General features: G+C 38.8%; 3 protein-coding genes across 3 annotated transcripts in view; 1 reads left to right on the top strand and 2 right to left on the bottom strand.

The window, feature by feature from the left end:
- eif3i (eukaryotic translation initiation factor 3, subunit I) overlaps positions 1 to 1,352 on the top strand; it is a 13,236-nt gene extending 11,884 nt beyond the window's left edge. Inside the window, exons 10-11 of the mRNA XM_023428520.2 lie at positions 667 to 759; positions 881 to 1,352. Of these exons, the coding sequence (XP_023284288.1) occupies positions 667 to 759; positions 881 to 962 (175 nt within the window). The 3' untranslated portion in view covers positions 963 to 1,352. The remainder of the gene's footprint in view (positions 1 to 666; positions 760 to 880) is intronic.
- A 291-nt stretch (positions 1,353 to 1,643) lies between these two features.
- Positions 1,644 to 11,281, bottom strand: LOC111671433 (putative histone deacetylase 1-B). Its single transcript, XM_023428518.2, has 12 exons — positions 11,160 to 11,281; positions 10,069 to 10,181; positions 8,807 to 8,924; positions 8,643 to 8,717; positions 8,295 to 8,433; positions 7,571 to 7,712; positions 7,382 to 7,474; positions 7,175 to 7,283; positions 6,700 to 7,080; positions 6,428 to 6,583; positions 6,264 to 6,309; positions 1,644 to 2,663 (listed from the first exon to the last, which is right to left on the bottom strand). Exons 1-12 carry the CDS (start codon positions 11,206 to 11,208, stop codon positions 2,636 to 2,638), a joined length of 1,449 nt encoding a protein of 482 aa, XP_023284286.1. The 5' UTR covers positions 11,209 to 11,281; the 3' UTR covers positions 1,644 to 2,635.
- Positions 11,282 to 13,704: 2,423 nt separating this feature from the next.
- marcksl1b (MARCKS-like 1b) lies at positions 13,705 to 16,362 on the bottom strand. Its single transcript, XM_023428523.2, has 2 exons — positions 16,055 to 16,362; positions 13,705 to 15,103 (listed from the first exon to the last, which is right to left on the bottom strand). Exons 1-2 carry the CDS (start codon positions 16,139 to 16,141, stop codon positions 14,567 to 14,569), a joined length of 624 nt encoding a protein of 207 aa, XP_023284291.1. The 5' UTR covers positions 16,142 to 16,362; the 3' UTR covers positions 13,705 to 14,566.
- Positions 16,363 to 23,155: the final 6,793 nt, after the last annotated feature.

Here is a 23,155-nt window from a genome sequence, read left to right as displayed (position 1 = left end):
TAAAAAATGTTAGTATAGTAAGGCATAAAAACGTGAAAAGATGTCATAGTATAGTAAGGCATGAAAAATGTAATAGTATACTAAGGCATAAAAACATGAAAAGATGTCATAGTATAGTAAGGCATGAAAAATGTAATAGTATAGTAAGGCATAAAAACGCCAAAAAAACATCATAGTATACTAAGACATAAAAAATGTTAGTATAGTAAGGCATGAAAAAGCCAAAAAACGTCATAATATACTAAGGCATAAAAACATGAAAAGATGTCATAGTATAGTAAGGCATAAAAAATGTTAGTATAGTAAGGCATAAAAACGCCCAAAAACGTCATAGTATACTAAGGCATAAAAAATGTTACTATAGTAAGGCATAAAAACATGAAAAGATGTCATAGTATAGTAAGGCATGAAAAATGTAATAGTAAGGCATAAAAACGCCAAAAAACGTAATATAGTAAGGCATAAAAACGTGAAACAACTTTATAGTATACTAAGGCATAAGACTGTCATAAAATGTCATAAAAGCATCATAGTATAGTAAGGTATGAAAAAACCTCATAATAAACTAAGGCATAAGAATGTCAAAAAAACGTCATAGTATAGCAAGGCATACAAATATCATAGTAAGGCTTAAAAACCCACCCACCTTTTGTTTTCTATCCTCAGGTTCTTCCATGCTGCCTATGAAGAGGAGTTTGGAAGGGTGAAAGGTCATTTTGGCCCCATCAATTGTGTGGCATTCCACCCTGATGGCAAGAGGTAAGAGACGAATGTGCCTTTAAAAATACGCTGCTCTAAAACATAAAGAAGTCCAGTCCAGTCTGCTTTATGTGTTGTCACTGTGCTGATGTGTTTCTCCTGCTGTTGTTATTGTCTACAGTTACAGCAGTGGAGGAGAAGACGGATATGTAAGGATTCATTACTTTGACCCACAGTACTTTGACTTTGAGCTGGAGGCTTAAATGGTCAGGCTCCTGAACCCCACAGCTTCAACTACCATCACACTCAGCCCAGTCAGGAAGAGGGAGTATTGGACTAGAGTCACAGTCAGCTTACTTCAAATAAAGAAGTGGTCACAAGGGTTTTGTGACTGCATCTCAGTGACAAGAGTGTGGTGTTTTTTTAAAATCATTTTTGTAGCATTGCTTGGAAACTGTCTCGGTGGGATCAGAAGCATAAGAGTTCCGATTTTTGTACCCTGGATCTGCAAAGCTAATGTGACTGGACTTTAAGCCACACTCCCTGATTCCTGAAGTTTATTTAATCTGATTCTGCAACTAAGTAGAATTTGAATTATTAACTGTTGTAAGCCATTCCACCATGAAAACTCATTAAATTACTTATTGAAGTCATGTCTGTGTGAGCTCTGTAACTCCAAGTCATTCAACAACTGTCAATGTATATTGGTACCATAAGAAATAACATGTTTACAAAACAAAACAGCTGTGGTAGGATTTCTGTTTTGAGACCATAGTATGAGGTGGAGGAAAACATTTTGATATTTTGTTCATGCTACCCAAAACCAGTCTGAATTATCTGCTGAAAGGTATCAAACCATAACATGACAACCTGAACCTGCAACCTGCACAAGGATTTCAGTTTTTCTGGTTAGATCATTGTAAATGATGAAATCAGAACACAAATGTAGATCAGTTTTCTTTATTTTTTTATAACAAAGTTATGATAATGCACATTTCACAAGGATAGAACTCCAAACAACCACATGTAGAGGGCCATTTTCTCAGCTCACTCCACCTTTATGTATAATGATACAAAATATCTAAAACAGGTCATTCACTTCCCATCATAACCCTCTGAAGAGGTTCACACCCATTCACACATGAACATACAAACAATTCAGGAAGAAAAAGGAAAAACACTGACCAGATATTCATAAGAAAATGGGCTAAAAGGGACAGACCGTGTATTCATGATTTAAAATAACTTACTGAGCAGAGACTAGGGACTGTCTGAAAAGTGGGGACTGTCTGGGCAAAGGGAGAGTAATATGTACATGCTAAAGGCGAGATCATTCTAAACATGCATTCACTGGTAAATTAACACAGCAAGCCAAACATCAGTTTGTGAAATGCTGGTTATTCTAACAGTATCATAAATAGATGTTTCAAAACTAACAAAAGCCTCTTTGCATGTAAGCACTAGACTTTAACATCATCTACATCTCTGCAGGTATTTTAGCATGGGCCCCACAACAAGTTAAATCTGAATTGACATAATAGGAGCAGTAACGCTCTGGGTGGTTTTCTTCACATTAAAGCACACCTGGTTCACACAACAGCTGGAAAGGATTCATGGCATTTGTTTTGGACTATATGGAGCTCCAGGTGGGTGGGGTAGTTTACACAGGGCACACAACATAAGGGGAAACACATCAGAAATTCATGTTTTATCATTGAACTCTGACGAGACTGTAAACTTTGTGGTCAACACCCACACAACTGGTGCTTCACTGAGGTCAGAAACAAATGCAAATAATACAATGTAAACCAGGTTTGCCCTTAATACATAATAAAACAGGAATACAAGAAGCTCCTATCGTCATAGGAGGAGAGTATAGGAATCAGTGGGGCTTGAGAACAACAGTACAACCATGACTTTCTCCTTGTCCTTAACTTCAAGTTGTCTTCACCTCTTCTTTTGGTCTGAAACATAAATGGACAAGAATTTAAAGCAATCAGCAAGGTAAGTTCCTTTTACTGCAACGGCTGAGACCAGCATAGTTTTAAATAAACCACACAGATACTTTGATCTTTCCTAAAGTTCAAATATCATTTCAGCTGTTAAGTGGCATTTTATCACTGTTCTTCATTTATACAATTGGAGCTTCTAATAAGATGAGAAGCTATGGTCTATTATAAATGTTTTGTCCCCGCGACTCGGAAGAAATGTCCTGCAATGGGCCTCAGGAGTGTAAGAAAAACTATGTCTTTTTTGATAAGCAAGGTTTCTATTCAAGCAGCCTGACACTTTGATTCCACCCAAAAAACAAATTTTTGTGGTGAGAATTAACCGCAGGAAGATGCCACCTTCAATCTCTGAGGAAAGGGAGCCCAAAAGTAAGTCACAAAAGACCTTGTAGTATAGTAAGTAATGAAAAGGAAATATGACAGTAAGGCATAAAAAACATCATAGTATAGTAAGGCATTAAAAACATATTATAGTCAGTCACAAAAAAGTCAGAGTAGTAAGGTATAAAAACGTCATAGCAACAACTTAGTATAGTAAGGCATAAAAAACGTCATAGCAACAACTTAGTATAGTAAGGCATAAAAACGTCATAGAATAATAAGGCATAAAAAAGTCATAGTATAGTAAGGTATAAAAACGTCATAGTATAGTAGGGCATGAAAACATCATAAAAACATCATAGTATAGTAAGGCATAAAAAACTATTATAGTAAGTCCCAAAAACGCCATAGTATAGTAAGGCATAAAAATGTCATAGTATAGTAAGGCATAAAAAAGTCAGTGTATTAAGGCATAAAATCGTCACAGTATAGTAAGGCGTAAAAAAATATAGTATATTAAGGCATAAACCCGTCACAATAAGCCAAAAAACGTTATAGTATAGTAAGGCATTAAAAACTTATTATAGTCAGTCACAAAAGTCATAGAGTAGTAAGGTATAAAAACGTCATAGCGACAACTTAGTATAGTAAGGCATAAAAAACTATTATAGTAAGTCCCAAAAACGCCATAGAATAATAGGGCATAAAAACGTCATAAAAATTTCATAGTATAGAGGCATAAAAAACATATTATAAGTCACAAAAACGTCATAGTATAGTAAGGTATAAAAATGTCATAGTATAGTAAGGCATAAAAAAGTCATAGTATAGTAAGGCATAAAAAAGTCACAAAAACGTCATAGTATAGTAAGGCATTAAAAACATATAGTCAGTCACAAAAAAGTCATAGAGTAGTAAGGTATAAAAACGTCATAGCAACAACTTAGTATAGTAAGGCATAAAAACGTCATAGAATAATAAGGCATAAAAAAGTCATAAAAATATCATAGTATAGTGAGGCATAAAAAACATATTGTAAGTCACAAAAACGTCATAGTATAGTAGGGCATAAAAAAGTCATAATATAGTAAGGTATAAAAAACTATTATAGTAAGTCCCAAAAACGCCATAGTATAGTAAGGCATAAAAACGTCTTAGTATAGTAAGGGATAAAAACGTCTTAGTATAGTAAGGCATAAAAACGTCTTAGTATAGTAAGGGATAAAAACGTCTTAGTAAAGTAAGGCATAGAAATATCATAGTATAGTAAGGCATAAAAAAGTCAGTGTATTAAGGTATAAAAACATCACAGTATAGTAAGGCATAAAAAACGGTACAGTATAGTAAGGCATAAAAAAACATAGTATATTAAGGCATAAAACCGTCATAATAAGCCAAAAAACGTTATAGTATAGTAAGGCATTAAAAACATATTATAGTCGGTGACAAAAGTCATAGAGTAGTAAGGTATAAAAACGTCATAGCGACAACTTAGTATAGTAAGGCATAAAAAACTATTATAGTAAGTCCCAAAAACGCCATAGAATAATAGGGCATAAAAACGTCATAAAAATTTCATAGTATAGAGGCATAAAAAACATATTATAAGTCACAAAAACGTCATAGTATAGTAAGGTATAAAAATGTCATAGTATAGTAAGGCATAAAAAAGTCATAGTATAGTAAGGCATAAAAAAGTCACAAAAACGTCATAGTATAGTAAGGCATTAAAAACATATAGTCAGTCACAAAAAAGTCATAGAGTAGTAAGGTATAAAAACGTCATAGCAACAACTTAGTATAGTAAGGCATAAAAACGTCATAGAATAATAAGGCATAAAAAAGTCATAATATAGTAAGGTATAAAAAACTATTATAGTAAGTCCCAAAAACGCCATAGAATAGTAAGGCATAAAAACGTCATAAAAATATCATAGTATAGTGAGGCATAAAAAACATATTGTAAGTCACAAAAACGTCATAGTATAGTAAGGCATAAAAACGTCTTAGTATAGTAAGGGATAAAAACGTCTTAGTATAGTAAGGGATAAAAACGTCTTAGTATAGTAAGGGATAAAAACGTCTTAGTAAAGTAAGGCATAAAAATATCATAGTATAGTAAGGCATAAAAAAGTCAGTGTATTAAGGTATAAAAACATCACAGTATAGTAAGGCATAAAAAACGGTACAGTATAGTAAGGCATAAAAAAACATAGTATATTAAGGCATAAAACCGTCATAATAAGCCAAAAAACGTTATAGTATAGTAAGGCATTAAAAACATATTATAGTCGGTCACAAAAAAGTCATAGAGTAGTAAGTTATAAAAACGTCATAGCGACAACTTAGTATAGTAAGGCATAAAAACATCATAGTATAGTAGGGGATGAAAACTTCATAAAAACATAGTATAGTAAGGCATAAAAACATCATAGTATAGTAAGGCATAAAAACGTCAAAAACATAGTATAGTAAGGCATAAAAAACGTCATAGTATAATAAGGTATAAAAAACGACATAGTATAGTAAGGTATAAAAACAGCAAGTCACAAAAACGTCATAGTATAGCAAGTCACAAAAACGTCATAATATACTATGGCATAAAAAACGACATAGCATAGTAAGGCATAAAAACGTCAAAATCCAGCATGCACAAAAATAAAACTGCCAGTCACGCTGCAGGAAGAGGAATGCTTTTCGTAAATTAGGTTTTAAATTAATTAAGTTACATTTTATCACCAATTGTTTTGAATGTTGTAAACATAAAACAAATCTTTCAAACCACAAATCCCAATCTGGTTTCTTCAACTTTTGGGAGCAAAAATCAGTCTTTTAACAATACTATAAAGTATACTAAACTATAATAATGATTTGACACTTATGATAATAACTAATAATGGCTGATATGAAAATTTTACGACGACATTTTTGTCCATGCTGTCCAGCACTATCCACCAGTTTTGCACTTCAAGTAAGTGCACTAATTATTATACAGCTTTGAAGGATAGCTTTCTGTTTATTGTGAGATTTATAGTGCTAGACCTTATGTCACTAGATCATACTCATCACACAAAAATCCACCAAAGGTAGCACAGTTGCCATTTCCAAATGTATAGTTTATGTAGAGAATATAATAAATAAATGGCTCCAAGCCGGAGGTATGGTGTCACAAATTGCATGTTTCCACATAAAAATATTCATTTATAAAATACAATGAATATGTATTTCTCTTACCCTGACGTGTCCATCTTCTCTTCCTCCTTCTCTTCCTCTTTCACTTCTAGGGATCAAAGCAACAGGACAAATCAAGATAATATTAAAAATAATAATAATTATAATAATAATAATACTTGTTAGTTAATCTACAAATACAAGGTTGTCTTTTGAATCAGTCTTACCTTTCTTTTCCTCTCCTTCCTTCTCTTCCTCCTTCTTCACTCGTTTTGCCTTCTTGTGGTTGGCTGCGTTCCTGCGGCCTCCTCCCTGCCCCTCAGCTTCGTCCTCAGAGTCAGAGAACTCCTCCTCACAGGCTATCCTCTTGTCGTGGGCCCGGACTGAAAGCACAGAACACAACAGGCACAGTTCACAGAGTAGAACTTGACCACAGTCAACTCCCATGCTTTCTGTGACCCAACGTTAAGAGAATTCTGAGCCTATATTTGTCTCTTACTAGAGACGCGCTTGTCGGGGTCCTCCTCATCCTCGTCCCCGCTGTCTGGGTGGGGGGCATCCTCTGGGATAGCCTGCATCTGGACACCAGGGGCGTGAGGCAGCATGCGGAGGTTTTCAAACAGACGCTGCTTGATCTTCTCCAGGTACTCGTTGGTGTTCTGGTTGGTCATGTTGGACGGGCTGATGTGCAGCTTGAAGTCAGGCCCAAAGTACTCAAAGTAATCATTGTACGGCAGCTCGTTGGGGATGGAGCAGTCCAAGGCGACAGCTGTTTCGTAAGTCCAGCAGCGGGCCACATTACGAATGGTGTAGCCACCACCGCCCAGCATCAGCAGAGGCAGGTTGAAACTTTTGATGTACTCAACACATTTGGCATGGCCTGGAAGAGTCAACACACACTCATGTTACACTCTCAACAATACAAAGGTTTTTCAGAGTTTTTTTTTTTTTTTGTGTGTGTGAGGTGTTTATACCTTTGATGGTGAGATTGAAGCAGCCCAGTCTGTCTCCAGAAAGAGAATCAGCTCCACACTGCAGTACCACAGCACTTGGCTGATACATCTCCATTACTTTAGCCATGATCTAAACACACACACGCACACACACACACACACAATTAAAACTCTTGTTTCGAGAAAGAGTGTGATTATGGTGATTACATAATAAAAAAACAAACATACCGGTTTGAAGATGGCTTCATAGGACTCATCATCAATGCCGTCTCTAAGTGGGTAGTTTACTGCGTAGTACTTGCCCTTTCCAGCTCCGATGTCCTGCACAGATTGAACACATCACTGCATTACTGCCCTGTGCACGTGTAATGACAACTTGGTTTTTAGAAGCAAAATCAGAACAAACAGACAACTAACTCTCAGGTCTCCAGTGCCAGGGAAGTACTCCCCATACTTGTGGAAAGAGACAGTCATGACCCTGTCTGTGGTGTAAAAGGCCTCCTCCACTCCATCACCGTGGTGGATGTCAATGTCTATGTATAACACCCTCTGGTGGTACCTAGGCAGAACAGAGAATTCAGTTAATGACACATTAAGACAGATTCAAGTTCTCTGACAGACAAAATAAAACATACACCAGCTACAATGTTATACATAAATGTTAGCATGGTTTGCATCTTCAGTGAAAAAATATCTAATCCCTCTGTACAAAAGGTTCAGATGCATCTACTTATGCAAACATCTGTTCAGCTACCTAAACAGCAAAGTGAAAATGCTGTATGTTTAACTAAAACCAAATAAATTCTCATGCAAATCAAACAGGTCAAAAGTTCAGACAGACTGAAAAGATTATATTGATGGATGGAGAGTGAGCAAACAAGGCCCTTATGCCATCTTTGATAAGGCATAAAGAAAGAAAGAAAGAAAATTGCAAAAGGCAGCAATCTGGTGTTTGGCATGGAAGGAACATAGAGACATAAAGCTCCATGGCAGGTATAGATGCAATCCAGCTAAATCATAATCAAAAATGTACATGCCAGATTCCTTTTGGGTCCAAATAAACAAATAGATCTGTCAGACCGGTGGAGAAAATAGGATAGTTATGTTTAAAAAGAAGTAGCAGTAGTGACGCCCAGCTTACTTGAGCAGCTCGAGGATGGCCAGGACAATGTCATTGACGTAGCAGAAACCGGAGGCCTCAGACTTCTTGGCGTGGTGGAGTCCACCGGCCCAGTTGATGGCGATATCTGTCTGCTGCTTGTTCAGCTTCACTGCTCCAGCTACAGGAAGGAATGAACAGAGTAAAAAAAAAAGTCAATTACAACTTTTCTGAGAAACATCTGGACAGTTCTGTGTGAACAGACCCTCCAAATGGCTCAAATTATTCTTAATTAACTCCATCCAAGACTCCATTGTGAAGTCACACAAGTAACTAATCAAAATTGAAGATGTCAGAATGATTATTGTTAGTGTAGTTGTGGTAACGTACCGACAGAGCCACCTGTCGAGAGCTGGCAAAACTCAAACAGACCATCAAACACTGGACAGTCCTCTCCGACATTGACTGTGAGGAAAAGAACAGGACAGACAGATTTAACACATGTGGACAGTGAGAAAACTTCCGCGTCTGTTGGAAGAAAAGCAAACACTCACATCTCTGCATCTGTTTGCTGTACTCAGACATGTTGTCTGGTCGGATGGACCTCAGGAACTTAATGTAGTCGTCACTGTGGTATTTTGTCATCTCCTCACCACTGGCTTTGTGTGGTCTCTGGAAACAGACAGACAGGTAATAAGGAAAAAAGTGAGGGTTGGAAGTTCTCTGTTTGTCAGTAATAGTTTTTATCAGTAAAAACACACTTTACATGTTTTGGTTGGTCTTAGATTGTTAAGTCTAAATTCATTTACCCATGTACAATGTTAACCAAAAATTCTAAGACTATATAGATTATATATATAACTTATAACTTATATATAACTTAAAGTGTTTGTGTTTTTTATATTTGCAGTAGCCAATAAAATATGAGCACAACATCTAACAGTCACAAACTATCCCATTCAATAGGTGTCGAACCCTTCAGGGTGGCATTCACACTTCTGAATTTATGTTCTACAAAAGACGCAACATAACTCCCAATGCATCAGCTTCTGTTAATGTGACTTACTGGCTAATGTTAGCAACTTCTTAAACAGTCAGTTCCAATTAAACACATTATAACATCTGTTTTAACACAGCTTTCTGCTGTCATCTTGCATTGAATCCATTGTGACCAAAGTTTTGCTCCAAGGTCTTTCCCTGCAGCTAAAGCGACTTTAGTCTCCAAAAGCACACACACAAACCAATGTCACTAGAAACATGTTCTCTGTTAAGATCAGCTAATGAAAAAATGACTGACTTTGTCTTTAGCTAAGGTTTCATATCTCGTTATTCAAGGTTAGGAAACTATAAGTCTACATAGAAAATATGGGAAGTAATGCATAAGCTGAAATGATCAGTCATTTACTTTCACACTCCACACAGTGGAAAAACACTGAGAAAGAGCTGTTTAGACCTGCACCCTTTTGTTTCGTCAGATGTGTGCTTGAACCCCCAACCCTGATTCAAAGATCAAGGTCTGAACCAAACCATGGATTTGGAGAATCATTACAGCCCTAATATGCAGTAATCACCACCTGACCTGTCATGTAACATCTTGACAAAGCAATTTAAGAGACGGAGAATTAATGTTTGTGTGATATGAAGCATCACATTGGAAACTCTTGTCAAAACATACTTGTCTCAATTAAGGGGTCAGGTTTTTGACACCCCTCGCTTTAAAGAATACAGTTGGTGTGGTTAGTGCTTGAGAAACAGTGAAATGTAAAGTGTGTGCATCTAAAAGTGTCTGAGGCTTGTGTTGAGTGGTCTAACTCACATAGATCTCCATTTTCCTATACAGTCCATAATTGAGGAGGAGGTTGTGTGTCATGCGGATCCTGTGGGGTTTCATGGGATGGCCCTGGCCATAGTAATAGTTTCCCACATCACCTTGAAGGAAAAAAAAATTACAGATTATTTTACATGACAAAATTAACCTTAAAACCCACTATTATGTCGTTATGCCAAACTCCATTCAAAAATCTGCAAATATCTGCAAATGTTGCATATCTTAAAAAAAAATAAATAAATCAAAGCCATCCAGTTTTCAATTTGGCCTAAGTCCAACACACCGAACAGTTTTATTGTGACTTTAATGAGCTGTTCACCTGTTATACCTATAGCGAGTAGTACACTGTAAACGCAGATATATTAAAAATTAAGGAATAAATACTAGAAGATGGTACTTTTTTCTTGACTGTAGCTTTAATTTCTCTTTTTATCATTTCTACCTGTCCTATATGTTTGCCAACACAAAAGATTGGAGCCAGGCGTTGAGGCAGCTAAACCATCCTACATGTACTATGCACATGGCATTTTCTTTTTAATATTTATGCATAACAGAAAAGTAAAATGCAATAGGACTGCCCTTACGCGCAAATGATTATTTGCACGAAAACTTTTCGCTAAATAATCAAACTCTGGCAACCAGAGCATCGGTCCCCCACTTCTTGGAAGTTGTTAGCAAGTTGGGGGGAACACTGATGTGAGCGCCGGTTAGCTTGACGGGTCGTCTATGATCCCAGAATGATCAAATTAGCTCACATGCACAACTCACATTGCAACAAAATGCTGTAATAAAGTAAGGAAATCGGTCTCGTCGTTGGATAACGTTAAAGTGAGGTGAACACCGGCTGATATACTGCGTGCACTTTTAAGCTAAATGCCAGCTAAGCATAGCATGTAGCTAAAATAGGCTACTTAGCCAATCGAGGAAGCTAGCGTTAGCTCGCTACACCGGCTAGCTAGCTTGGTGGTACGGCACACTTTTTAAAAAACGAATACGTGTAAAAATTTCCTGAACATTTACACGCCTTCAAGGCCACTTCATCTGATAAAGAATCCGAGATGCACAAGATGTATATTTACCGTCATAGTAATAGCAAACTTTTTTCTTTGTTCCTTGAGACAGCGCCATTTTACACCAATTACCCCACTGATTCGTGCCCACCGGTTCCTCTCTTGCACTGGGGAGCTCGCGCTGAGTTCTTGTCAACCAATCGCAGATGCTCAACCGCCCGACTGGGAGGCGCCGGCTTTACAAACCGAGGACCGCCGAGACTGCAGCTACAACCAGACAGTGTCTAGACTGTAACTTATTGCCCACAGAGCACAAGTGTTTTGTGTTTCAGTCAGTGATGTAGACGTGAGTAAAATAGCTATGGGTGACTTGTAATGTCCAGCAACAGTTAATGAATCAGTTAACGTAAATAATTAGTTAATGACATGCATGAACAACTTCTTTTCTCTTCTTTGCAGGGAGGTCTCAAGGAGGATACTCCACTGGGGATACACCAATGTCACCAATATTTTATTTAGTTGCCATTTTATAATATTTTTGATATTTCATTTTATTTTATTTTATTTTATTAATAGTGAGTTATTTATCCTACCTCAATTCAATTCAATATTGCCCTCCATGCCTTAAATACAAATTGTATCACATAGAAACAGAGAAAAAACAGAATGGCCCTTAAATTAACTATCAGATATCCCTGGGTAGACATTAAGAAGGCACTACTAGGCCATGCAGTCAAATGCTGCAAATAATATAACATGTTCTTATGTGTTTCTGCACAACTCTAAATGTAAGTTTAAGAATGCATGAAATATAATATATGATATATAATATATATTGTTCTATTTTATACTGCAGTGTTCGGTTAGACTCATTATGCATATTGATGCAGGCCTAGAACAGTGGTAGAACAGATTAAAAAAACAGACAATAGGTGATCAGCTCTGTGCCACTGCATGTAATGGCCACTAGGTGACAGTATAAGATCACCTCTGTTTGACTTACAACTCTGCAGACCCTGTTTCTGCTAAATGAGAGACGCAGTACCTCTGAAGTAATCAGTCACAGAATCTCATGTATAGTATGCAGTGCAAACAAAACAGTGATGTAGAGAATAAACAAAACACTCTCATTGTGGAGCAGTCATGAATAATTTACAGCTTACTGCTCCTACTTCCTTGTGTACGGTGTAAGGTTTTATGAAAGATTTTACACAGATTCACTTTGTCTTGCAATGATTTTGCCTGCAATTTAAAGACTGTTACTTGAAAAAAATACAATTAAAGGTTAACAAATGCATCTGCTACAAGAGGAAAAAAGATATATGAAGTGGGAGCTCTAGATTTGTTTAAATAATTCAGAATTGTTTGAAGCCTGGGTCCAAATGTAGCTCAGATCTCAATTCATCATATCACCATGTGAACTAGGTCAGTTCCCTCAGAGCAGGACTGCTGTGTTCAGTTAGCCATGTTCAGGAGCATGCTCGCCTTCAAATGGAGGATATACTGTACATGTGAAGGAGGAGGGGGGTGGGGGATCGGCGTAATGGTGCTGATCTCAGGGCCACAAGTCTAATAGAGGGTCAGGGATCATTGGAGCTAACAATGTAATGTTGATGTGTTCAGTTATCTCCAAACCAATCACCCAGAAGCATGTGGGTGTTTCCTGTTTCAGAGAAAATCACAGATTATGAGATTATGAGGAGAGCCACGTGTAATAAATTTCACACCTAATCCTATAGGATTTAAAATACTAGGCTTTTGCTTTTATAGTGAATGGTGGATCATTGTTTTTTGTTAAATTATTACCTTTTTTGTGTTTGTTTAAAGCTGGACCGGAAGGAGTGTCAGTCCAATAATGGCTAATAATTACATGAATGAGAAGAATAAAACTTTATTGATGTGTTTAGCCTATTGAGATTTTCTGGGTTGCAATTGATAGAAATATAGGGCTAATAAACCTTATCACGTCCTGCTGTAATGTACCAGTTTCTTACCCTGTACTGTATCCGGCTGGGGTTGTATTATTCACTAATGTCGCAGTTCTTGAAAAAAGCCTTTACTTATGAAAATGACTTGTATATCTAAGTGAAACTGTCACTTTCGCTGAATAACAGCCCTTGTAGCCATGGTACCCCTTCAAATACTGGTCATACCAGACCAGAGTGCATTAAACTGAGAGTGTATTTTATATCTTATGAGTTCAACTTTTAATTTCTAAAAGGCAGAATGTGTAATTTCATCTTTCAAAAGTTACATAGTTTAGCTTTAAATCAGTCTTTGAGGTCAGTAGTGTAACTGCTCCAGTTTAAGATTTTTTCTTTGTACTTTCATTTGTCTAACATGGAGACACCAGAACAATGTGAAATGCCGAAGTCAATGGAGCATCAGGCTTTAAACTGTCTCTTCAGTTTCCACTGTTATGATAATTGGATAATTTCAAATCCTGTATCCCTTACCGTGCTGCTATTAGACTTCTGCTGGTGGCTTTTAGTTGATACTAGAGTGCAATAAAATGTTTTATATGACAGGCAGGCTCCAGACCCTGTCATTAAGGTACACTACTTTGTAATAACAAATGTGATGCATGATTCAAATAACCGTAAAGACACATACGCCGGCAGGTAACCAACATTTATTTACCATTATCAACTTTACAATAAAACCAGGAACATCTGTCAACATTAGCAAAATAAAGAACAGAAATCAATCCAATGTATTTACAGAGACAAAGCAGATTCAGGCTCACACACGACAGATAAACAACTCTGCTTCATATCAAACCGCAACAGTGAACATAGCAAGCTTAAGTGTTCTTTTTTCATAGTAAGGTAAAAATCAAAATCGTCTATTTTTTTTTCTTTAAACAAACAAGACATAGCTTCTCTGAATCTTTAAGATGGTTCTCTATAATACACCACAAAATACTTCAAATTTGGGTTAAAATATAGGAATGTAAAAAGTTGGCAAGTCTCTTAATTTTCTGATTTCTTTTTTTTTTTTCACTATTTAACAGTCATTTCAAGTGGTGGTGGTGTCCTAGTATCTCATCTAGCTTCATTCCTTCAGCAAGGAGGCATCTTCTTTTGTAGATTTTCAGGGAAAAGATGCTCCATCCTTCTCCATCCATCCTTCATCCGTCTATACTTCATGGTATCATTAGCTCGCATTCTAGCCACCAAAATCCATTTTCCACATAGCGACCAACCCACAGCCTCAAAACTCAGTCCAGGTCCAGATGTCGAGCAGTAACCAGGGAAGTGATCTAGTGAATCTAGTCTGTCGTCTTGTTATCATGACGAAAAGTGGCACGTCGAAGGAGTCTCTCACATACATGTGTATATATTTACATATACATATATCCATATACATATGTATACATATACACATATATATATAAATATATATATATACTCTTAAATTTTCTCTCTCTCTCTTGAAAAACAGTTCACCCAGTTCATTATGAGCTAAAGGTACAATCACTCTTTCTTTTCAGAGGGAGCGGGGGTCGAGCTGCTCTCCTCTGTTGGTTTTGTGGCCTCAGGGGCCGGAGCAGCTGCCTCCTTGGCCTCCTCCTTGGGGGCCTCCTCTTTAGCTGGAGCCTCCTCTGCCTTCGGGGCCTCGGCTGCAGCGGCAGCCTCCTCTTTCACCTCTTCCTCCTTCTTCTCCTCTGCGGGAGCGGCATCTCCATTCTCAGCGGGCTTCTCCTCAGAGGGGGTGGCGGCAGGCGCTTCCTCTTTGACAGCCTCACTTTTCTTGCTCTTCTTCAGATTCAGTTTGAAGTTGAAGGACTTCTTCAGGGAGAACTTCTTCTTCTTCTTCTTGGGGGTCTCCTTAGCTGCAGCCTCACCCTCAGGTTTGGCAGCATCTCCATCTGCAGCAGGTGCCGGCTCAATAGCGTCGCCTCCTGCACCGGCTTCAGACTCCTTGGCTGCCTCGGCTGAGCCATTGGTGGCAGCAGCATCCCCATCAGGCTTTGTAGAGACATCGCCATTGGTTTTCACATGTCCATTCTCCTGGAAAAAGGTTAAGAAACAAAAGTGTCACAAGATAAGTAACATTTCTTTGAAGAAACATCCATTCACATGCATAAAATACATAGAGGGCCGATTTATGTTGAGGATTTCTCCTTTCTTTTCGGCACATCGTCGTGCTCATCAATTAACCACTGTGTCGCCTGCTCAGAGGCGACGCCTTGCAGTACCCTAATCAGGCGATAGGCGGCGGTAGCTCCTCACAGACCGCCTAAGGTACCAGACAGACATCGGCTCAACAAAGACAAGGCTGGAGCTCATCGATGTAAGAATGAAAACACTTTAATTGATGGTTTTTTTTTCTCCCGAATTAATCACTGATATTTAAAAATCTCAATTATCAATTAATTCTTAAAACAAGTCAGATTTTGTGTCACTCATTAAGTGTGGCGGTAATTTGCATTCATAATGATCCTATAACAGTAACAAATTAATGACTAAATGTGTGATTTCTCTCACCCCACAACGTCTCACTACCTGAATTTCGGAAATTCCCAGTATGTAAATCAGTCGTCCAGACGACACCCAGGCTTGTATTTTATAAAGGGAGGAGTAGTAGACTGCCTACGTGCGCTCAAGCTGACCCCCTCCCCCTTTAAGCCTGGCACTATCAAACACGTTGTGCGGATATTAGGTTAGACCTCAGTCACAGATAAACACATACTCACTTTGAACTTATCCTACATAACAACACCACTCTGGCTCATTTTTGTGGAAGTTATGGGGGGTTTCTGTGACCAGCCCATCAGCAGGAGACGGTGATGCTCAAAGCCCCACCTGACTTATCCTCACATTCAAGTTTAATCAATTCTGCGTCGACTAAATTTGAGAAAACTGGCGTGTGATAAATACAACTTTTATCCATTTCCAATCATCTCTATTGTAAAATAAAGACACGGAGACAGTAATAGCGGGTGAGTTGAGTGCAATTACCTGTCCGTTGGTTTTGACAGCTGCAGCATCAGCGGCGGCAGCGTTTGCCTCGGCGGCCACCTCTCCCTTAGATGACTGGGATCCCATTGTCTTCGGTGAGTTGCTGTGTCTTCTAAAGCAAATTCAAAGCAAAAAAGAAAAACTAAAAAAAGAGTGGTTTTAAGTTAATCCAACCCCAGGCCGAGTTACGTATCCAGCGGTGAAACGACGAAAAGTGTGGGTTTTTCTTCTAACGGCTGCTACGTCCCGTCGGTTGCTCCTGTGCTCGGACTTGTCACCCCGGTAGACAGAGACCCTCTAAACTCAACACTGGTTGAACGCAACGCTTCAACATACAGCAGGTTCAAGGCGCCACCCGTGGGCGGGACCTGCCTCGGTCTGACCAATCAGCGTCCCGACTAAGGGCAAGTCTCGCCATCTTCGGCCAATCACCTCTGACTCCCTAATTGTTCCCGCCCCTCTAGAACACCCTCAGCAATGAAATCAATTCAGTTCAACTGAATCTTGTGTTTTATAGGCATGGAAGTGATTAAAAAAACAATATTGACATGGCATCAAGATAAATGATGGACATTTCTTCCATGAAATAATTTCCTCACCTTACATCAGTGTGTCTGTCACTGTATGCGTGAGTAGTTAAAACTACTAGTATAGAGTAGTTAAAATTTCAGTCAAAGATAAGATGAGGAATAAGTACCAAACTTAGGTTTTTTTTTTTTATTACTACAGCATTTGCATATGTAGGCTATATAAGTGTGCGTAAGTGCCCTGACAATTGAAGACCTTGGTTGCTTCACTACAACCTGAGTATTACTGCAACTTTAAGTTGGTGTTTAACAAATCTGTAATAGGAATGAATTAATTAGTTTTAAACTTGATTTATTTTTAACAATTGTAACTTCAGTGTATTCACTGTATCCAGACTGACTCATACTTTGGCAGTTGTTAAATTCATTATCTTTAAATGATTGTCTCAGTCAACTGATTGACTTACATTTACAACTGAGAAGCTGGAACCAGATACTTTTCTTATTTTCGTCTTAAAAATGTCATATTTGATAAATCAATTAGCACAATAGTTTCAGATTCATTTAAGTCTCACTTGATTGACTAATCCTTTCAGTTCTGTTTTCCACTGGCTTAAGTACATGGCGAGAAGTAATGCACTTCAATGCAGCTGTTTCACTTAAGCAAGCAGGGAAGTTTCTGAGTGTGTCTTTTGGTTTCAGTACAACTAAAAGATGCTCTCAGATGCACATCTACGATTACAGTCTGATTCAGCACTTAGTCACACTTTCAGTAAAATATAACATAGCAAGTGTTGCCTCAAGCCGATATCTGTCAGATGTCTATAAAGCCGTGATTCAGGGTCACGTTATGACATGATAAGACAGTTTGTAGTGAATCATATATCTCTATACAATATATCTGTCCATTTCATGTAGGAAATGTTGAAAATTCAAATAGTCTTTTTTCTGCTTTACTAAAACACTCCTTACAAACAGAACACCTTGGTGTTTTCATTAGCTGCCCAGTTTGCACGGCGATGATTCGAAATAAGTGACTTATAATGGTCATGACATCACAGTCATGGTCTCTCAGAAATAACTGCAAAATATATGACAGGTGACATGATACAGGATTAAAATTTCTGACAGGATGTACAGGTGAAAAGTTCAGTGGATGTGGATTTGAAAATTTCTGCTGTATGAGAGTTGCTTGTGTCTTGTCCCTTCTCTCCAGGTGCATCGTTCCTTTCTCAGTCTGTTTGTCTCCACCAGCAGGAGCAGCTGAAAAGTAAAATGGACTTTTGTCATACAATGGTGAATGAGGGGTTTAATCTGTTGTTCTGTTGTGCTCTCATTGTGGATATGGGGACACATTTTGTCGGTGATCTGACTGGGGAGCGGGATCCACATTGGGACTAATAGCGTGTCACGCTGTCTCCTCATGGCCCCATGACTAGATTTGTTGTTCACTTCCGCTTGTCAACAACATACCAAGAGCAAAATATGTCAGTGTGATGATCATGCACATTCCACCTGATCATTTTCACCCACACACATTCCTTGCATCAGCTGTTAAAGCTACACATTTCAGTTATGGGAGGAAAAGACTTCACTGTTCAATGTCACAAATTAATCTTTACTGCAGCCAATCAGCCTAATTGATTTTGCAAGACTTGGGAACATTGGAATGCGTGTCAGCAGCCGTCTTTATGCTAAATCCCCCGGCTCTCCAGTTTGCATGTAAACTTAAAGCACACTTTAACGACATATCTTAATCAGTGCAACTGCAACTGCAACTAAAGCATTGTATCATTTCAAAAATGCAAACATTTTTATTAATGTGGTAAATATCATATTATATCCTATAGAACTGCAAAGGCCATATACACATGACTGTATTAATGGGATTACACTAGTAAAGTATTTAACATAACATGCAGAGTGTACTAACATGGACACAAGTGTGTGGACACATACAAAACAAATGGGTGCAGCTGAGTATTACACGTTTACGTGATTGATGAACATCTCATACCAAAACTATTGATATTATAATAGTTTAAAGTTTGCCTATTTACTTTCTTGTTGACAGTTAAATGAGAAGATTAATACCATTTTTTTGTGCGTATGCTGAATTTGAAGCTACAGCCAGCGGCTGATTAGAAGTTGTGTTTTATAGGGGAGTTTTGTGCTGAAGAAGATTTTGTTACCATCAACCAGAGCCAGGCTAGCTGTCTCTCTGTGCTAAGCTAAGATAACCGTGTGCTGGCTTTAGCTTCAGAGTTACCACACAGACATGTGAGTGGTATCAATCTTCTCATCCAATCTCTCAGCAAAAACTAAGCCACAGACATTTATTTCTCAATATATCAAACTGTTCCTTTACTATACGGCTGTAACTGCATCCATTCTTCTGGGAAGTCTTTCCACAGAAAATGTAGAAAACCCTTTTCCTTGTGGACCACACTTGGTCCACAGGGACAGTGTCATGTTGAAACAGGAAAGGGCCTATCCCAAAGTGTTGCCACAAAGTTGGAAGAATACTGTTGTCTAAAATATAATTGTATGCTCAGTTCCACGAAAAGACAAACCACGGAAAACATCCCAGAAAGTACACAGACGTAGGTGTCCACATACTTTCCCATCATTTAGTATACCTTTCAGTGGAATGTGGCAGAGTTGTCCACATCTAAGTTGACTTTAAAGTGGCAGCAGAGATCAATGCAAGGAGTTTGGAAGATATGGACCTGTTATGTTGAACAGCTGATTGAAATCTTCAAATGACACAAAACATAATTCACAAATGTATTATTCAGAAAAGTCTATAATTCCCACATTCTCTAGATCTGAATAAGTAGCAGTTCTTTGCTAAAGAAAGCAGGATCATTATGGGGAGTCGTGAGTGGTTTTATTGCTGCATTTGCATGACTGGATTTTTGTACGCATTAGTGATAAAATATCAGTGCACTGCGCATAAACTCTGCAGTCGTTCAATCTTGAATGTATTAAATTCCATCAGAGGCTTATTGGTTTCCTTCAGTCTGTCTCACGCTGTACTCCGGTTTGCCATCGCTGTGCTCACAATGAGAGGACAACCTTTCCTCACACATGTATCACGCTGTATCTATCTAGCTAGGCCATGTAAATGTCATAATAATGTGTCCACTGTGTACTGTGGAATGCCTGGCACGCAGGCCCTCCCGTCTCCTCAAGCCATCTTCTCCTGTGAATGGACTTCTTCAGCCTGCCTGAGGTAACTCAGCCCTGTGGGGAGAGGCAGCAAGAGAGAGACCTCATCTTGGTTAACTTTTGCAGATGAGACTAAATGAAATGCTCCTTTCTTCTATGAAAACCCCCGTCCCTACGTGACGGTAATGACGACAGTGTTGAGGGTAGTGACGAGGCACAGGCTCATCATCCCTTCATCCTCAACCCCACACTTGACACTTTGCTCTGTGTAATGTGCGTCTGTGTGTGTTTGCACATGTGCGTCTGTGTGTTTTGTGTATATAAGGGAAGCATTGTCATGGGACCAGCGAGCATCAGGGAGTGAAAGGCACAGAGAAGCAATCCTTCACACATTATGCATACACGCACACACACACACACCCGAAGCAAGGAAGGCATCAGCTGTGACAGAGTTCATATAGATGTGCCGAGCGCTGGAATGCAGAGTGGAGGATAAAGTGGAGGAGGGGGCTTTCTGATCTGTATGATAGAGTCGAGGCCTTAGATGGAGGGAAAGGGATGGTGGGAGACAAAGAAGACAGACAGGAGTAGAGGCAGTCGCATTATTGTTTGGATGTGACAGGGAAAGGAATGACGTGCTGATAGCATGAGTGATAGTGTTAGGTGTAGCCAGGGGGCTGTGATAAGAGGTCATCAAACAACAGTTAACACCCCCCACCACATATACAGACCTCCATGAGGGATCCTTACATGGAGAAACGTGTGTTTAAGAATCAGTAGTATTCACACAGTTTAGAATGAGTGGGAAATTTGTGATTGTGCTAACGTCACTGATATCATTTGACCATTCAAGCTAACGTTATTAGCGTTAAAATTGAGGTATATGTGTGATTTCCGTTAAATGTCATCTTACAAAACTTCCCAGTTTCTATCATTATCATACAGCATTTTTGTCCCCTCACTCTATCCTATGACCTCTTTTAACTCCTGACTCCAAACGGGCAACATCATATCAAGCTAACATTAGCTTTGTCAGTTGGTTGGGTTACCTAGCAAATAGTTACACCTGGCAGTTACTGGGTGGAAATATTTAGGAATATCTAATCTCTATGCAAGAACCTTATCTACATAGTGAACATGTTATTGCTATGCTAAGCTAGGCTACAAGAATAATGATCATAAATCTAATCATTCTCATATAACCCAATCAAAATTTTGGGGTCAATTCATGTTGGGGGCCTCCTATAAACAGCAGATGTAGCATTGATACATTATTGCCTAAATATGTGCTGACATAATTATCCATCATATTAGAGTTGGATGAGATGACTGTCCAATCAAGCAAGTAATATTTTCAAGTCAATATATCACTCTGTCCCTGGCTCCAAGGTTAATGGAACCAGAGGAAAGGACCATTAAAATGAGTGAAAGGAAGAATCAAAAGTGAGGATGCGATTGAAATTAAAAATGGGACTGACGTAAAATAGATTTTTCTGGTACAATGATGGTACTTTGTTTTTTCAGGGACACAACGGTGGGAAGCACAGCATAATTACTGGGCATTTTTCAGTGACCTGAAATTTACAGTAGGTAAACTATCAGGGGCATTTTACTTTCTGCATAGGAAGTCACCTAACTCTCTCTTGTCTGTGATTTTTATTTCTACTGATTCGCGTATCACATCGTGAGAAAGGTGCTTTCCCATCACACAGTGGTATCAGTAAATAGGAAAGTGGAACTGAAAGTATTATGTCATATCCAAAAGGTCAATAACCCCCAATTTGAAATGGATCATTCAGGACTTTAAAGAACCCCAGTTGTAATTTCTATTGGTTTGACACAACACAGAATTACTTATAATTGATAGTCCACACTTAAACAGCGGACAAATCTTGTCCTGCATATCAAAAGACTTGCCCATAACTCGATTAAAGCTTCAAAGGGCAGATGTCAGATTAGTTTTTCAGCCTGAATAAGCCACAAACTGACTATGAGGAACTTGTTACCTCATTGGAAGTCTAATTGAGCCAATCATACCCTTTAATTTTCTCCATTGCTTGCTGTCACCTTGTCACGCCAAACTAAACTGCTCTGCCTCAGGGCCAACTCCAAGTTGCGTCTGCCCTTTGACCCGGCCTACCTTCACACTTTGATCCTATGACTGGAGGTCGTTGCCTAAGGCTCGTCATACAGCTTTACCCCCAACCAGAATGCTTTGCTCTCGACACGGGAATGCTGACTTCATCACTGGGTTACTGTTACCTGCCCTGTGCCTTATATCCTGTGGCAGTCATAATTTATTTTCGTGTCAGCTGCGTCTTTTAAGTAATGTATGATCCCAACCCCGCCCCCCTGCTCTCTTTTTGTCTGACTGCAGTCAATGAAGCTTTGTGTGTGTATTCCTCAATGTTGGGCTGTGGGTGCGCTCTGTCTCCCAAAGGCTCCATTGTTCTGCGCCTCATCATCCTATGGATGAGCATCACAAGTCCGGCTGGAGGGGAAGAGAAGAGGTAGCACTGGGTGGGTGAAGATGTTGAAGGAAAGAGACAGAGATTGAGGGGACAGAGGATTATAGGTATTAAATGAGCAGAAACTGAGTTGATCACTAAAGAGAGTGCACTGAAACTTCATGAATGGCTCTTTCCCTTTACTATTTTTTGTATTTTGCCATCCTAAACATTTTTTAGATGATCGAGTCAAATTTTTCTGAACAGCATACAGTCGCTGCCCTAGACTATAATCAGCCATTTTAATCAAAAGCAGCCTAGATGTGGTCAATATCTAAGTGCTTGCTCAATCGTATAAGCACTGATTCCTGGACCTCACAGAGGGACAATAGATAGCATATGGCTTAGCGCTTGAGCTGACAGATGTCCACGCTTGACAAATAGAGAGCAGAGAAAAAATAATCATGACTTTAGCTTCGAGCTGCCTCAGTGGCCAGGGGTCAAGGGGGTCACAGTTGGGGGGCAAACAACAATAGGGCAAGGAAATGGGGAGGTGGAGTGTTGTGGTACACCAGTCCTGTTAAAAAACAACTGAGTAGGCCACATTAACATGTTGTTTTGAGCGACAAAGAGGAACTTTGACTTAACAGTGCAGGACAGGAGGTTTTTCTGTGACACAGCCGAATGGGAGGTCTCAAAAAGTCTCACAGAAGTGTTTGGGACTTTCCTTGTACAACTGAAATATTACAATTGACCCATTTAGACCAATGGATCATCATGTTAAACATATTGATGATGTTTTACTTTCACTTCCTCTACACTTCTTGCTCCTACCTTTATTGCTTTATGGTCAGACAGGGAAAACCCCTGAGGGGAATCCCCTGGAGTAGGTGTTTCATGTGTTTGTATCACACTGTAAATACTATAATGAAGAGAAGATGGGCTGGCTGAGGATT

The sequence above is a fragment of the Seriola lalandi genome, unplaced genomic scaffold (genome assembly GCF_002814215.2).
Source record: "Seriola lalandi dorsalis isolate HSWRI2012SDOR001 ecotype SW California unplaced genomic scaffold, Sedor1 jcf7180002054879, whole genome shotgun sequence".
In the NCBI taxonomy this organism is placed as follows: domain Eukaryota; kingdom Metazoa; phylum Chordata; class Actinopteri; order Carangiformes; family Carangidae; genus Seriola; species Seriola lalandi.
This window is presented reverse-complemented; position numbering and strand designations above follow the sequence as displayed.

What these genes read in the sequence shown, in the direction of transcription:
- LOC111671433 (XM_023428518.2), bottom strand. Translation starts at nt 11,208, where the DNA reads ATGGCGCTGTCTCAAGGAACAAAGAAAAAAGTTTGCTATTACTATGAC. An exon ending in CTCGACAGGTGGCTCTGTCG is followed by an intron (nt 8,434 to 8,642) that starts GTACGTTACCAC and finishes TCCTTCCTGTAG; the next exon opens with CTGGAGCAGTGAAGCTGAAC. An exon ending in ATGAAGCCATCTTCAAACCG is followed by an intron (nt 7,284 to 7,381) that starts GTATGTTTGTTT and finishes GTGTGTGTTTAG; the next exon opens with ATCATGGCTAAAGTAATGGA.
- marcksl1b (XM_023428523.2), bottom strand. Translation starts at nt 16,141, where the DNA reads ATGGGATCCCAGTCATCTAAGGGAGAGGTGGCCGCCGAGGCAAACGCT. An exon ending in CTGTCAAAACCAACGGACAG is followed by an intron (nt 15,104 to 16,054) that starts GTAATTGCACTC and finishes ACCTTTTTCCAG; the next exon opens with GAGAATGGACATGTGAAAAC.